Genomic DNA, 15761 nt, shown 5'->3' with positions numbered 1-15761 from the left:
GGTCGGCCGGAACCGAGAACATTTCCTATAACACTAGATATACCTGTACATCAGGCATCTATGCTAATATCTGTCTCTCTGCTTATCCTGAGGTTTGCCGGGTGCTGGATCCAGGCCGTATCCAGATCAGATGGAGAACCTGTGTCTGGACCTGACTACAACGTAGCCCAGGAGACAATGGGCCTACAGATCCAGTTCTGGCTGCATCTATAATTCAGATTTTTAATCTCCGTATCCGCTTACATATATTTATATATAATCTATTTTTAATCTCTAAAATAAAAATGCATAATTCAGATTTTGATCTCCATATCCATTTACATATATTATATATATCTTCCAAGGGGTTTTTTCCCTCCTAGGACTTTTTTCCCAGTGCTAGCACGCTGGGTTTTTCTCCTAGGGGGTTTTTTCCACCCCTGGGAGTCAGCCGACATTGGCTTAATGTAGCACCATCTTGTATATGTTACATATTACCACGCTTGTTTGTACAGCTTATTTTTAACCATTTCCCTTTTTTCTGTGCTTCTAATATGTAAAGCTGTTTTGAAACAATTACCAATTGTAAAAGCGCTATATAAATAAATTTGACTTGACTTGACTTGAAGCTGTTGAATTACAGACATAGTATAAGCAATAAACATAAAATACCCATTAAATCAAAGACTAGACACAGAAAGAGATCAGTGAATTAGACAAGTCCAAGATGATTACATCATCACAACATGTCATTCTCTCATCAGCACTCCCTTTATAAGCAGTCACCATCCTCACCACAGTGTCCGGTCTTGTATGTCGTTTGTGTTGTGTTGATGCCTGTTCCTGTATCTCCCATTGGATAATCAAGTAAAGACTTATTTGTGTATTATCTTCTTCATTGTGTGTTTCCTACACAAGCAACACGTTACAGAAGACCGGACCACCCTAATGGATGAATGGGTAAAATTCATCACTGTGGCTCTGGAGAGCCACAATTTTCTGTCCTTCACATCCCTGTTTTTTCACCTTGCTGTCAAGGTGCAACCCTGAAAACATTGTTCTGGATTGGGGTGAATTTCCACAGCCCCAGCAACCTCCCAGACACCTCTGGCTTGAACTGGCAAATGCCCTGATCCAGAGCCCAGTCTAGCCCAGTTCCCAGTCAGAGACCCACCGCAGATGGAGTGAACAACTCCTCCATGACATCAGTGCCTGCACCAGGAGGAGCGGCCGAGCATGACATCACTCCGGAGCCTGAGGGGTATTCATCAGGAGAGGTCTGATTAGGCAGTCCCATCCAACACAGAGGAAGTAGGTGTCAGAGACGAAGGGCCTGAGAGTCACTGAGAGTAAGATTACCAACATCTACACAACTCCTCATCTGCCTAACCATTCTATACTGGACTCACTGGTCCCACCCAGCCTCCCTCTCCCACATCCTCTCCTACACTCTAAAAAATGCTGGGTTAAAAACAACCCAAGTTGGATTGAAAATGGACAAACCCAGCAATTGGGTTGTTTTAACCCAGTGGTTGGGTTAAATGTTTGCCCAACATGCTGGGTAGTTTTATTTAACTCAACTGTTGTATAAAAATTACTGTATTGCTTGCTTAAAATGAACCCAAAATATGCTTGAAATTATCATTTATTAATATGTTTAATAAATGAGCATTTATTAATAAGATAATGAATAATAAACAATAATCATTTATTAAATTGCTTATAAATATAAATGTATACCTTTTGATTATTATTGTTGCCTCTAGTAATTATGTGTCTGATTTTTAATTTCTCACCTATTTTGGATTCATTTTAAGCCAGCCATATAGTCATTTTAATCAGTAGTTGGGTTAAATAAAACTACCCAGCAGGTTGAGCAAACATTTAACCCAACCAATGGGTTAAAACAACCCAATTGCTGGGTTTGTCCATTTTCAACCCAACTTGGGTTGTTTTTATCCAAACATTTTTTAGAGTGTAGATGTTTCTGTCAGCTCATTGTCCCAGCCTTCTTCCCAGACCCCAGCCACATCTGCTGTCCTGTCCGAGCTGTACCCCATCAGTCCTGCTGTACCACCGTCATCTCCTCTCAGTTACATCGCGGGCCTACTGTGAGCCATCTCCTTCTGGGCGTGAGGATCCTGTGGCTCTGCCTCCGGCTTCTGAGCGGAGCTCCCTCGGACCGTCGACTTGATTCGGGTCGGACGTCGCGTCACCTGCGCCACGGACTTGCCATCCATTGCTCTCCGGCCCTCCACCCGTACTGCTCCGGCTAGCTCCGCCCTCCTCAGGCTCCACCCTCCGTCTCCGCCCTCGGTTGGGGTGGGGGTTGGGGGGGTGGGTTGTCGCTGCGGCTCCGTCACAGTCATCTGGGTCGTACAATTTGTTCAGACGTTTTCCTGAGATGCAAGCTCTAGGTCGTCAGTGGTCATTTAGTACTCCTGTACATGCTGCAAAGATTTGCACGCATCTGGCTCTTATAGTGGTTAAACATGAGAAATAATTCATTTTGGGTACATAAAACGGGCAATCTTTGGTCTTTTCTTAATTTATTACTTGTTCCTGAGAAAATCGAATTGGGCTATGTTAAATTTAATAATCAAATATTAATGCCGCGTTCCAGGCAACCCGTAACCCGTGTTTTTCCAACCTTATACCCGTGAAAGTGCACTGGAACAGCAGTCAAAGCCGTGACTTCCCACCCGTGAACTCGTACTAGATCGATGTACTCCCGTGAAACAACAATGGCAGCCCCTACGGATGCGGTGTTTATGCAAGTGCACGGTAAAATAAATGGTATAACAGTTTCTCTTGCCTTATGCGCCGTTTTCCTCCTCTGTTTCCCTCAAATAAGCAAGGAGTAAGCACCTTTGGAGTAAGCACGTAAGCACCTACGTCCACAGTGTGGACGTAATTTCAACTGAAACAGGAAGACAGAGTGAGACATATCAAACAGCTCCTCCCCTTTTTAAAAATAGCAAATAGCGTTCTGTTTATCACAGCTTGGCCAGAGCCGTTGAGCTTGGTAAGTTGAGGGAACCAATTTCATTTTCTCAAATGCAATTTGTCATTCATTGTGCAATTACAATTTTCAAACTTTTTGTTGTTACTCATGAGCTACTTAGAAGAAGACTAGAGATCTCCACACATCTTGGATCCATGTACGAATAACATTCCCATCTCATATTCCTGGTGATGACAGCATTTGTGATTTCAAAAATTTGGAATCTTAGAGGTATTATTCTTATTAAATCTAGAAAATTACCTTTAAACAAAATGGAGTGACCAATATTGTTGCTTTTCTAGCCATTACTTTCTCTTTGGACACCGTGTGCCCTATTTCCCTTTTTGCCAGAGAACTCTGCATAGTCAAAAATCTATTTATGTCTTTACCCCTAGTTGGTTAATGTAATAGCCCTCACTATGCCTAATCCAGCCAGTTTTAACTGATTGAGTCAAACTCCCACTTCTGTGAATGAACTTCCTTTTCTCTCATTAAGATGTACAGAAAGGCTGGACTGATACCTAAAGCAGATTCAGAATGTTAGTTTAACAGAGAATACAAAGAACTGCTGGGAGACTAGTGAATTAATCAAAATGAATCAAACTAATATGATTCCTTTTGATTAATTCACTGCTCTCACAGCAGTTCTCCCTTGTGGGCGGAAAGGAAGTCCTTCTGTGTTCTGTGTGGATCATCAGTCAGTTGAACTTGTTGGGCTGTTGCAATGGATTTTTTAGCCAGTGATGCAGTCAAAGGTCTGGTGTTGTGATACATGGGCTTCATTGTTTCCCTGTCTCTCAGATAGTCTGGCTTGTGATCGATCCTGCCAAAAAAATTGCATAATGCTTGGCAAAATTGTTCATAGGAAAAGTCTCAAGTGAATGTTTCACCTTTTCATGCACTGTATCAGTCCTCTCCATGCTTAACTTAATCTTTCAGGAAGGGAGCTGAAGGCCCATCAGCCACTTCCTCTTCTTCTCTCTGCAGTCATCTTGTCGAATAGACTTCAGTGTATTTGCTCCCATTTGTCAAGGCGGCTGTTTCAGAAGCTGCCTGGTCTGAAATGTGAACACTCAAGAGTAAACCGCATAATTCAAATTAAACCCAGCCAACACAACATGGTGGGGCCCAGATGGGTGTCACCTGGGCTGCCTAACTGGGGCCCAGACATTTTTGTCCACGGTTTCCATGTAGGCCCCACATGGGTTAACCCAGATGAAATGAACACTGCTCAGTGTGCAAGCTACAGGTTGTTAAATGTAACACAGAAACATGCTGGAGTTAATGAGATAATTAGGTGAGCAGATAACCGAAGGACAGAGAAACAAGAACTACGACTTCAGCCACAGCCTTCAATGAAATCAACTGGAGATAAAAGACATTAAATCACTCAAGATCTGATTAAACAACTCCACAAACCGCATTACCAGCTTCACTTATTACTAATCAGATTGACTTTATTTCTGTCACATGCCTACAGAAGCTCTTATTGAGAATTACCAGAGGTTTAGATATTGATGATTTGTTGAAAATAAGTTTGGTTTGATGTCACGGTGATAGAGGTCAGCACTTACTTCTGTTAGGCAGTTAGACTCTTGACTGTTTAATGCTAGTGTTTCTCTGGCTGCTCTTGCTGTTTATTAAGGCAAGAAAGGTAAGAAAAGATGTGTTTAGCTGTTTGATGATAAGCATGCAATTGTTATCATGTAGTGGCTTTATTCACTGAGCTAATGATTGAGCTTTATATGAAAAAAAATGTGATAAACTTTGAGCTGGATGTTTTTCAGAATAACAATACAGTTAAAAAAAAAATCATATCAAAATAATAAAACTGAAAAATAAAATGTACGTTAAATGCTTTAAAACACCAGCAAGATTTATTCAAACACAGACATCAAGAATCAGCGTATGAATCTCAATGGTGACACACTTCATGCTGCAATGCATTCTGGGTGCCTCATACAAACTCATCCATGACTCCCAGAATGCATTGCAGCATGATTCTTGATGTCTGTGTTTAAGTGAATCATGCAGGAGGTTTGAAGTGTTTAGTGAACAATGTTTTTTTTTGTTTGTTTTTTTTTTTTCACATTTTCTGATTAAAACGTTTTTATTGTTGTAATTCAAGAAAAGATCCAGCACAAAGTTAAACACATTTTGCTCAAAAAAAGCTCAGCCATTAGATCAGTAAATTAAGCCATTAATTAATGATTATATTCTTATTATCTAGCAGCTGACCACATAGTTTTATTATTTTTCCTGCCATAATAAACAGCAAGAGCAGCCAGAGAAACACTAACACTGTCAAGAGTCAAACTAACTAACTGAAGTAAGTGCTGAACTCAGTCATGGTGACATCAAACCAAACTTATTTTCAACAAATCATCAACATTTAAACCTCTGGTAATTCTCAATAAGAGCTTGTGACAGAGATAGAGTCAGTCTGGTTAGTAATAAGTGAAGCTGGTAATGCTGTTTGTGGAGATGTTTAATCAGATCTTCAGAGATTTAATGTCTTTTATCTCCATGTGGGGCCTACATGGAAACCGTGGAAAAAAATGTCTGGGCCCCAGTTAGGCAGCCCAGGTGACACCTATCTGAGCCCCACCATGCTGTGTTGGCTGGATCTAAAAGGGTACCTAGAAGCATAGAAATAGATAAGCTTTAGCATAATTCATAGTAAGATGTACATATTAGGACATCCTCAGCATCAGTTTGCAGCTTTTTGGCAGGTTAGGCTGGTTCAATCAGGGATTTTTGTGCAGGGTACGCAGAGACAGAGGTCACAGATTGGAAACTTCAGTGTTATTGCCTAGAAATTAAATTCTTTCCAGAAGACCACCCTGTAGACAATATCAGGGATTTTTTTAAAAACATGTTGAAGGAGTGGGGCAACAACAAAGAACTCCCTCCGATCGCCACCAGAGTTTGCCATCATCTGAGTACTGATTCCTTTCACAGACTTAATCTCTAATCTCTTAATCTCTTGCAAGTGAAAAAATTAGGACAAAAGTATTGTAATTTCCAGACAATGGCATTAAGTAAAATACTCTCACAAAATCTTGTGGAAAACACTCTATGGTCAATTAATGGCATTGTAACGACATAAGTGACAAAGATTACAAGCTGCTTTACTGATGTCTTTCCGCAGTTGAAAACGATTGAGCGTTTACATGAAACGATACATTTAGGTAAATTGTATCTTTCAACATACCTTCTGATGTTCATTCACAGGGTTGTCCACTCTTCACAAGGCTGTCCCGAATTTTCTGAAAATACTTCTTTTTATTTAGGGTTGCCCACACTTCACAAGGCTGTCCCTATTTTTCTGAAAATCGCCAGCTTTTGTCTGTTGGTGGTCAGTTCTGAACCTCTGTTTTTCTGAGGAAAAACACTCAGTGCTGGGTTCTTTTATTTTTTCAGACCAACCCACAGACAAGCGCAGCCTCCTTCACACACACTTTTTCTGAATGCCCCTCTCAAGCAAAATGCACTTCTGCATATAAACGCACGTACTTCTACGCATGCATCACTCCTGGAAATTGCTTCTTCTTTTTCTTTTACTTCAATTAATTTTATTTCAATTATCTTTTATTTAAGTTTGGTTCATTTTGGTGAAATCTTAGGCAGTTACCACCCAGGTGCTATCTCAAAAGGGGCCACACAAAAGAAATATAAGCGAATTGCTTACCTTATTTGTATGGTGTGCCTTTGTTTTGTAAAGCCTCGTGCCAGCACACACAAGTGGTCCCACCCCGACCACTTTCTAGCTCCTGGCTCAGGGCTCGCCAATTATGCTGTGGCAAATTTGATGTCCTTTCAGTTCTGGTCTCAAAGAAAACTCTCAGAGTCAAATCTCCAGGTCCATGAAGCGTTTACTTAATTGTCAAGCAACAAAGTGAGATGCCAGCTGCACATCTGATCTTCTCACTCGTGACACACACTTTTATACAGTTTTAACCAATGATCTCCCTTATTGTGGAATTCTGCCAATTGATGGCCAACCCTTTCTAATAGGCAAACAAAATATTATAACATGGACAATCAACATTCCCCAGAGACAAGAAGCCTACATGTTACACCTTTAAATGATGGTCTTATTCATTCCACAGCCACCCATTGTCTAGTATAAAAATACCAGCAAAATAAGCATAGTGGCCAAGCTAACTTTCATATACATTTGACCTTTGTATTAAAATTCTACAATTGTTTTCTATAGGATAGATAAAATAATTTAGAACCAGTTAGATATTGTGCTGTACTGTTTTTCTTGAGTAGATTTGTGTACTTCAAGTGATCAGATTATTAATACTGTGTCACTGCAGATGCTGTTTTCTGTGAGAACACAGAGGAACGCTCTCCTGAGGACAAACAGAGACGAGCCAAGAAGACCTTTGAGGAGATGATGAACTACCTACCAGGTACCTCATAACAGCTGCGGTTATCCATTGTTTGTAACATGCCGTGTTTTAAAGTGGAAAAGGTCTGTAAAGTTTCAAAGAACAAAGTCATTCCAAAGGAAGTTATTTCATACATCAGTGCGCACTGTTTCTGATCTCCCTGAAATGCCGCCATTGTAGTCTTTAAGTTTAAGTAGTGTCCTGAAAGACGCGGTTATGGTAAGGGACATGAACTTTCCGAAACACGCTTGAAGCAGTTGTCCATTCACAACACACTGGTCCAGCTGACCAGTCAGAGTGCTTTTCAGAATTATGCGCTTCAGACAAGAATTAAACAGGGGTGTGTTTCCCATACAACAATGTAACTTATTATCTACCATAGCATGATGCATCCTTGGAGAAACTAACCAACTAGTCACAACTGTTTCCTGAATCTGTAGTAACCAGACTGTTAAAAAAAACGACCCTATAGGTCATTTTTAAGCACCTTATTATGACCTATATTTACGTTTTAAAGTCATGCGCCTTCTAGCTGGTGTAAAAATGTCAGTGTTGTATTACATCTGCCATCATGAAATAACATATGACTGTCATTACCAATCAAAATGTGTGTTCATTTAAATGCAATGTGTGGACTTTTCACACCATTTGTCCTATTCCCATTAGCAAAAAATTTTTTTTTTTTTTATTAACGACTACACCCACCCCACCCTTAGTGATTTACAGTGCATATACAATTTATGAGCACATGCGTTCCCTGGGATCGAACCCACGATCGCATGATCACATAATTGCATATTTTTATGTTGCATTCACACCATCTCGTATTTACCAGATTCTTGAAATGATAACACGTGACGTTATATTCGGAACTGTTCACGTCCTTGGACTGGGAATTATCTATGAAGCGAAGTATGAGGGCATCAAGATGCTTTTCAATGCGATTCAGCAGCCACTGCTAAACAAACAGGTACAAACTGCCAAATGTTTATCTAAGGTACTGATGTCATTTCCTCAAATGCTCCTACTTTTTTGCTAATTCTGATCTCTTTCATGGGTCACTACCTCTCTTTTACAAATAGATGACGTATGTGTTGCTTGACATCGCTGTCCAGGAGCTATTCCCAGAGCTTAGTAAGGTAACGCTCTTCTATACCATAGTCACGCTCTGACAAAGAGCTGCTCATGATGTTTATTAATGGAGCTTCTACTGTTTTGTCTTTTGTAGAATCAGAAGGCAGGTCTCTCTGTCTCCACTAGGAGGATGTAAAACATTATCAGAGTCTCAACATCAACACTTTAAAGCATTTTATTGCACTACTAAAATACAATTATTTATTGACTTGTATGCCATGATTATTTCATTGAATCATTGGATCCCTGCCTTATTTTTCCACTTTTGTTTAAATTGTAACAGCATTACAACATCAGGAGTTTGGATTAAGAAATCAACTTCTTTCAACCCACATAATGTCATTATCAATATGAGAAAATCCATCAGACTATTTTAAACCATTTTTACGTTCTAGATTGTCCCCCTAAGACATTAAAAAAGACACAAAATACAGACACAAGTTAAAAACATTAAAAATATAACGGAGACATTTCATATAGTGTCATACAGTTAAGAATAACTGTGTGCAGAATAAAAAGGCTTTTTTGTAAATGTTCTGGCTTTGCTGTCAGTAAATAAAAATGTAATATATCCAGCTCTTTTGTCCCTAGTCATTTTTTTTTTATAATGAATAAAATTGTTTTAAAAAAGTATGTGAATGCTTTATAGGAACGTGAATAGCAACTCAAGAAGGTGGTGATTTCTTGCCAGACAAACCACTATCTATAATCGTCACAAGTTGTGCTAATTAATTGTAATTGTCATCAAGAAACATGACAAAATAAATAACTCTACCCGAGAAGAATCTCACGAAAAGATGTACAGACCATAATTGAGAAAAAATATGAAATTATATTATTTGAAGGAATTGTTTAATATTTTAGGACTATCAATATTTCTTTCTTTATTTATTTTTACAATGAACTAAATTTAAAAAACAAAACAAAAGAAAAACAAAATGTATTACTAAAATACAAAATGATTAAAAACAAACAAACAAACAAACAAACAAACAAAAAAACATCCAGCTAAGAAAGTCTGCATTAATTAAATCATACTATCATGATGTATTTCTATTTTACTCCTAAGACTTATTTTTCACATTGTAATAATGAGAATATGGGGTTAAATATGCTGAAAAATCACATAAATATCTTAATGGACCTAAAATAGGTATTTTTTAAGCAAAAAATTTCTTTGTGAGGTTTTTCATAGTGTACCCTCTTATGAATTCTATGACTTCTATCAATAAAGAGGTGTAGAAAATGCCTGTATAGAAGATCTCTGTATCGCTGTAAAAAGAACTTGTGTAACAAGATAAGTGACTTTCTTTTATCCTTACTAGATCACAGTGTTAACTGTCTGAGCTGTTCACTTCTATGAAGGTAACTAATCTTTTGGTTTCTTTTTTTCCTCTGACTGTACAATTACACACAAATGGCTACATGTTGTTACACAGGTACATTAAAAATAATCTCACTGGCTATACAATCATGACCCAGAGAGCCCACACCAGCAGAATGGTGGACATGTATCCTCGATGTCCAATGCAAGCGCTGGAAAATTGAATACGTCCTTCTAAAACTGGATGAACTCTCTTTCTCTCTGAGATGTAGCTGGCAACAACTGCTATATCCAGGTCGCCTGTGGAATACAGTACACGCAGTAGTATATTGTAATACTAAGTATTTGATGAAATGCGCAGTTAAATTAAATACATAATGACTTACCACTGTCATGTTTGAGTTTCTGGTCTTTGATCATAGAGTATCCATCTCCTCCGTCCACTAGGTAAGAGGGCAGCACCACTTTATACACCTTCTTGGGGTTGAGTGGTTCATAACGGGGCACTCGACACTCAGTGCAGAGCACATTCACACTTTTAACACGATTTCCTGGTGGTTTTGATAAATCATACACCAGCTGAAAACCTGCAGAGAAATTATAAGCAGTTACATTGCATCAGCTGAATTAATGTGCAATTCATATGGACTAGATTTATGATGGTTTATGTAATTTTGAAAGCTTGACAACACTTGACAATGCTATTCCAGTACTCAAATTGAGGGGGATTATTGTTCTAAACAATTTACAAGAAGTTCACAATGTACAGTAAGAATACCTGACACCTGTAGAAATTCTCCAGTGTTTCCTCCATATCTTCGGACTGAGTGCTCAAAGACTTCTCGCAGTGTAGATCCATTCATTTGGACCAGGTCAAATGTACCTCCAAACGGCAACACAGTGATCAGGTCCTCCATTGTGATAGAACCTTCAATAGAAACATGCATTAGGACTGTTTCAATATTATTTCTAATATGCAGTTTTGCTTAAAGGTAGGGTAGGTAATTTTCGGAGAGGCTAGCAATAGCAAGCTAGCTTTGAAAGAATAAGATCCCACCCTCCCTTCAGAGCTGTACGAACATTTTTATGGTCCAACGCCTTCCACAGATGATATAAATACATATAAATACATTTAGACCACTTAACTTAGTTGTTGCTATCAGGATGTGAAGAGACTTTCAACCAGCATAACAAAAATGTTTTTGAGGCAAATCACCTACCCTGCCTTGAAGATTTTGAATAACAGTACCATTTCTGTTCCGCTCATCAATAGGTGATCGAATGCCTCCACCGTTCAGAATACAAGAGCTGACATGGTTCCACTGGATTTCATCCGCATATTTAATATTATTATGGACCTGAAATAATAATAATTATTTAATTTACCATTTACTTTGAATTTCTTTTTTCACTTTCCCACTGGTTCAAATTTTGCTCTTTGTCTCATTTTTTGTTAGTTTCAATATTCACTTTTGAGGCTGCTGTTAGAGGGTTTGCGGCTTTAGAGCTGGGCACTTTAAGAGCTTTACATGTTTATATATCATTTTAAATGGGGGGTGGGGAGGGGTGGGGGGGGGGGGGTTGCCACCTTATATTAACATCTGTTTCTGGTGATTTAAATCACAAGTGGTCAGACAAGACAGATGTTAATACCAGGTGCAAACAGATTTGCATTCCAAATATTTAATGGTCTGTCACTGCAGTGCATACTGAAGAAAGTGTGTGTTGTTTTAGCATGTCTGGCTTTTCTGTTTTTTTCTGTTTTGTTTTCCCTTTGATGTTATTTTATTTTAAAGCTGCATGTTACTGGCAGAGTGTGGTTGACTGATGAGGTAAGTAGGCGGTCTCTACTACAAATGTGTTGCACATGCCTCCTGATGTGGTTTGGGTATCACAAAACACTTTGGACCTTTTACACCTAGATTTAGCTTAGATCACTTGAAACAAATGTTACCAGGTGTGAATGTGGTCTATAAGATTAACATCTGCCTTATCACTGAATACATTTGTAGGCATGGATTTTTGTTCATCTTTGTAAATGTAGTGTTTGTCCCATCCAGAGTAGCCCTTTTGAAGAACAATATGCAAAATGATGCTATCAAAAAATTGCACCAAACTTTTAACAGCAAATTTATCTTTAAAATCATAGACCTATTCACTCACCATGGCATCACAGATTAAATTTCCCAAATTACATTCACGGAATCGACATTCCTCAAAAGTTCCATTGAGATAGACAAGAGTCTGTCCTACATACTGAGCAGAGTAATTGGCCAGATTCTTCTTCCAAGTGTCCACTTCAGCCTGAATATCTGGATCTAGACAAAGTCAGAGCACAGGTTGACAGGTTAAAACTGACATATCAAAAGAGCAATCCACAATGGCAATGCATCACATCTGATAGGTACAGTTTAGTACAGGGGTGTCCAGTCCTGCTCCTGGATGGCTAATGTCCAACCCGCTCTAACACACCACTCTGGAAGTTTCTAGTAATCCTGTGAAGACCTTAGCTGGTTCAGGCGTGTTTAATTCGGGTTGGAGCTAAACTCAAAAGGACAGTGGCCCTCCAAGAACAGGACTGGACATGCCTATTGAAGTACACTGTTAAACCTTGCTGTAAAAAAACGGCCAAATTCTGACAGTAACAAACCATTTTCCATTAAAACAGTAATATACTGTAGAAAACAATGCATTCTGGGTAATATTTATCATTTTCGAGAGAGTAGCCTACAGGAATATACTGTGAGTTAACAGCGCTCAAAGTCGACACTCAGAGGCTATGTTCCAAATCACACCATTAGTTCACTAATATAGTCCACTTGACAGAGTTAATTAATAGAGGTGAGTGAATTCAGACACTGATGAACACCTGATAAGCAGAATCACTGAAGGACAGAGAAACAAGACCAAAAAAAAAAAAAAAGAGATGAGCAGAAAGACAAGAACTACAACTGACTTCAGCCACACTGAGTGTGAAACCAGTTTACAAACCAGTTTGACTTTATTCCTTTCACACAAGTTCTTGTTGAGAATTAACAGATTTGGATGTTGATTGTTTTATTGAAAATAAAATGTATTGAAGTTTGCAGTCACCATCGTGGTGACCAGTGTCTGCTTTAGTTGGCCTCTTGATTCTTTAACATTATAAAACACATTTGTTATGGCAGGAAAAAGCCAACATGAAGTTGATCAGATTTTTTGGCTGTTGTGATGATGCTGTAATCATCTTGGACTTGTCTAATTCATTGATCTCTTTCTGTGTTTAGTCTGTGATTTAATGTGTATCTTATGTTTATTGATTATATTTTAGATTATAATATTGATTATATTTATTGATTCAACATAAGAACCAGCAATGTTTCAGTTATTTAGAAGAATACTCGGTAACACTTTACAATACGGTTCATTAGTTAACATTCGTTAACTACATTAGTTAACATGAACTAATAATGAACTGCACTTATACAGCATTTATTAATCTTTGTTAATGTTAATTTCAACATTTACTAATACATTACAGTTTTTTCCAATTGCTAACACACTAAAATGACATGCACAGCACAATTATTTAAACTGACACACAGAGAGCAAAACTTCTTCTCAAGTCTCCAAAAGTCTAAACACCTTTTCTGTTTTACACACATTTTGCATTTTAAAATAGCACTTTTTAAATTCACTAAATACAGTTCTCTGCATAAGACACAACAATCTGACATAAAGTCACATGTTTGCCATTTCAAAACACTGCCATTCAAAATGACACTACATGAGCTAATTGGCCAATTACATGTGCCACCTGGCCAAACACCTCAGTGGTTAATTGTTAACACTTCAATCAGGATGTAAGCACTATGAAAAGACCACAGGTGAGAACCTTTTTTTTTTACAACAACAATGGAAGACATTGCAGAGAGAGGAAGAGGAAGAGGAAGAGGAAGAGGAAGAGGAAGAGGGAGGTTGAGAATAAGAGGGGGAGGAAGAGTGAAAGATAACGGTAGAGCAGGTAGAGGAGTTCATGGCCAAAGAAGACAAACACTTTCAAATGAAATCAGAGCAACATTAGTAGATCATGTCATCAACCATGGGTTGACAATGCGTGAGGCTGGACAGAGAGTGCAGCCAAACTTGAGCCGTTTTACTGTCGCCTCTGTCATCCGGACCTTTAGACTGGAGAACAGGTATGTAACCAAAATTTCATGTAGTACACATGTAGTATACCCCATGTCATAGTGTATCAGTTGGGTGACACCTGTTTACTTAGTGTATGACATCAGCCATTCATGAACTGTACAAGTTTCCTGTACAATGTACTCTACTGTGGGGGAAAATATTTAGGCTGCATTGTCCAAGCCCTATATATATTTTTATTTTATTTTTTCTAAAGGACTGAGAGACGACACCATGGTGGAGGAAGGGGCCAAATGTTCACCGGGGTACAGGAAGCTGCCATTGTAAACTTGGTTTTGGAAAATAATGAAATCAGATTACGAGAAATTCAAAGCCACATCATCCAAGACAACACCTTATTCAACAACATTCAACGAGTTAGTCTGTCCACATTGGCTCGCATTCTCAAGCGAAACCAAATCAGAATGAAACAACTTTATAAGGTGCCGTTTGAGAGAAACTCTCAAAGAAACAAAGAGTTCAGACGAGCATATGTGGATGTAAGTACTATATTGACTGCAGTACACTACACACAACATTGTTTCCCAGTGTACTGGATAACACCATATTGAGTGATTTTTGTTCTTTGTTTTCAGGGAGTAGTGGAAATGGATGCTCATGCAATCCCACATGAGTTCATCTTTATAGATGAGGCTGGGTTCAACCTAGCAAAGACCAGAAGAAGAGGGAGAAACCTCATTGGCCACAGAGCCATTATAGATGTTCCTGGCCAACGTGGTGGGAACATCACAATGTGCGCTGCCATCTCCAATATGCATGGTGTCCTCCACCGTCATGCCAAACTTGGACCATACAACACAGCCCATATTCTCACATTTCTGGACAGACTTCACAACATTCTCATACCACCAGAGCGTATGAATGATGCAGACCATCAAAGAAACCGGTACGTTGTAGTATGGGACAACGTGAGCTTTCATCGTGCAGCCCCAGTCCAAAACTGGTTTGCTGACCACCCAACATTTCTCATGCAATACCTCCCACCATACTCACCATTTCTGAACCCCATAGAAAAATTCTTTTCGGCATGGCGGTGGAAGGTATACGACCGGCAGCCCTTTGTGCGCATGCCTCTTGTGCAGGCCATGGAAGAGGCATGTGATGAGATTGATGTGGGTGCAATTCAGGGATGGATAAGGCACTCAAGGCGCTTCTTCCCTCGATGTCTGGCAAGGGAAGATATTGCCTGTGATGTTGACGAGGCGTTGTGGCCAGACCCGGCTGTGCGGCAAGATGCTGCCTAATTATTTTTCTTGCCTTTTTTTTTTTTGTTTGTTTTTTTTACTGTAATATATTTTTTTTCAGAAATTTTCTTTTTCAGTTTACTTTTTTTGTAAGAATATTTTTGTTCAGTCCCATGTAAATATATCTGCTGTGCTTATGTTGTACTGACTTGTTTACTGTAGTGAAGGAAAAAAAATAAAAATGTTGCAACAGCATGTGTGTGTATCTGCAAATATTTCTGTGCAATATGATACATATTTTAGTATTATGGCAAAGCATACTAAAGATGGGGGTGCTTTTCATTATGCCCAACAGTGTGTAGGTGGTTAGGCAAAAATCTGGTAATATGAATGAAGTGTGTGCCATTTCATGCAAAAGTTTGATTTTGATAATGTTATGTGTAGTTTCGGTTGCAGTGCTTCATTTTGCAGGATATATGAGGTATTTTGCAGTTTGGGTGTGTGGTTTTGTGAATTGTGTTAAGTGTTTTGATAAAACCAGACTAGTT

The 15761-nt window shown here is 38.8% G+C and overlaps 2 protein-coding genes and 1 long non-coding RNA gene across 3 annotated transcripts in view; 2 read left to right on the top strand and 1 right to left on the bottom strand.

The window, feature by feature from the left end:
- The first annotated feature begins 5641 nt into the window (after positions 1-5641).
- LOC137018834 (uncharacterized) lies at positions 5642-8695 on the top strand. The gene is made up of 4 exons (XR_010894946.1): positions 5642-7404; positions 8219-8353; positions 8466-8522; positions 8612-8695. It is a non-coding gene; the product is annotated as an uncharacterized lncRNA (long non-coding RNA).
- nt5e (5'-nucleotidase, ecto (CD73)) overlaps positions 8676-15761 on the bottom strand; it is a 44262-nt gene continuing 37176 nt past the window's right edge. Inside the window, exons 5-9 of the mRNA XM_067383560.1 lie at positions 12005-12159; positions 11091-11199; positions 10620-10769; positions 10228-10428; positions 8676-10141 (exon numbers count right to left, since the gene is read on the bottom strand). Of these exons, the coding sequence (XP_067239661.1) occupies positions 9981-10141; positions 10228-10428; positions 10620-10769; positions 11091-11199; positions 12005-12159 (776 nt within the window). The 3' untranslated portion in view covers positions 8676-9980. The remainder of the gene's footprint in view (positions 10142-10227; positions 10429-10619; positions 10770-11090; positions 11200-12004; positions 12160-15761) is intronic.
- On the top strand, positions 14247-15426 carry LOC137018833 (uncharacterized). The gene is made up of 2 exons (XM_067383561.1): positions 14247-14508; positions 14605-15426. The coding sequence occupies exons 1-2, from the start codon at positions 14263-14265 to the stop codon at positions 15271-15273; spliced, it is 915 nt and encodes a 304-aa protein (XP_067239662.1). The 5' UTR covers positions 14247-14262; the 3' UTR covers positions 15274-15426.

Source organism: Chanodichthys erythropterus, chromosome 4 (genome assembly GCF_024489055.1).
Source record: "Chanodichthys erythropterus isolate Z2021 chromosome 4, ASM2448905v1, whole genome shotgun sequence".
In the NCBI taxonomy this organism is placed as follows: Eukaryota; Metazoa; Chordata; class Actinopteri; order Cypriniformes; family Xenocyprididae; genus Chanodichthys; species Chanodichthys erythropterus.
Note: the sequence above shows the minus strand (reverse complement) of the source record. Positions and strands in the feature narration are given on the sequence as shown.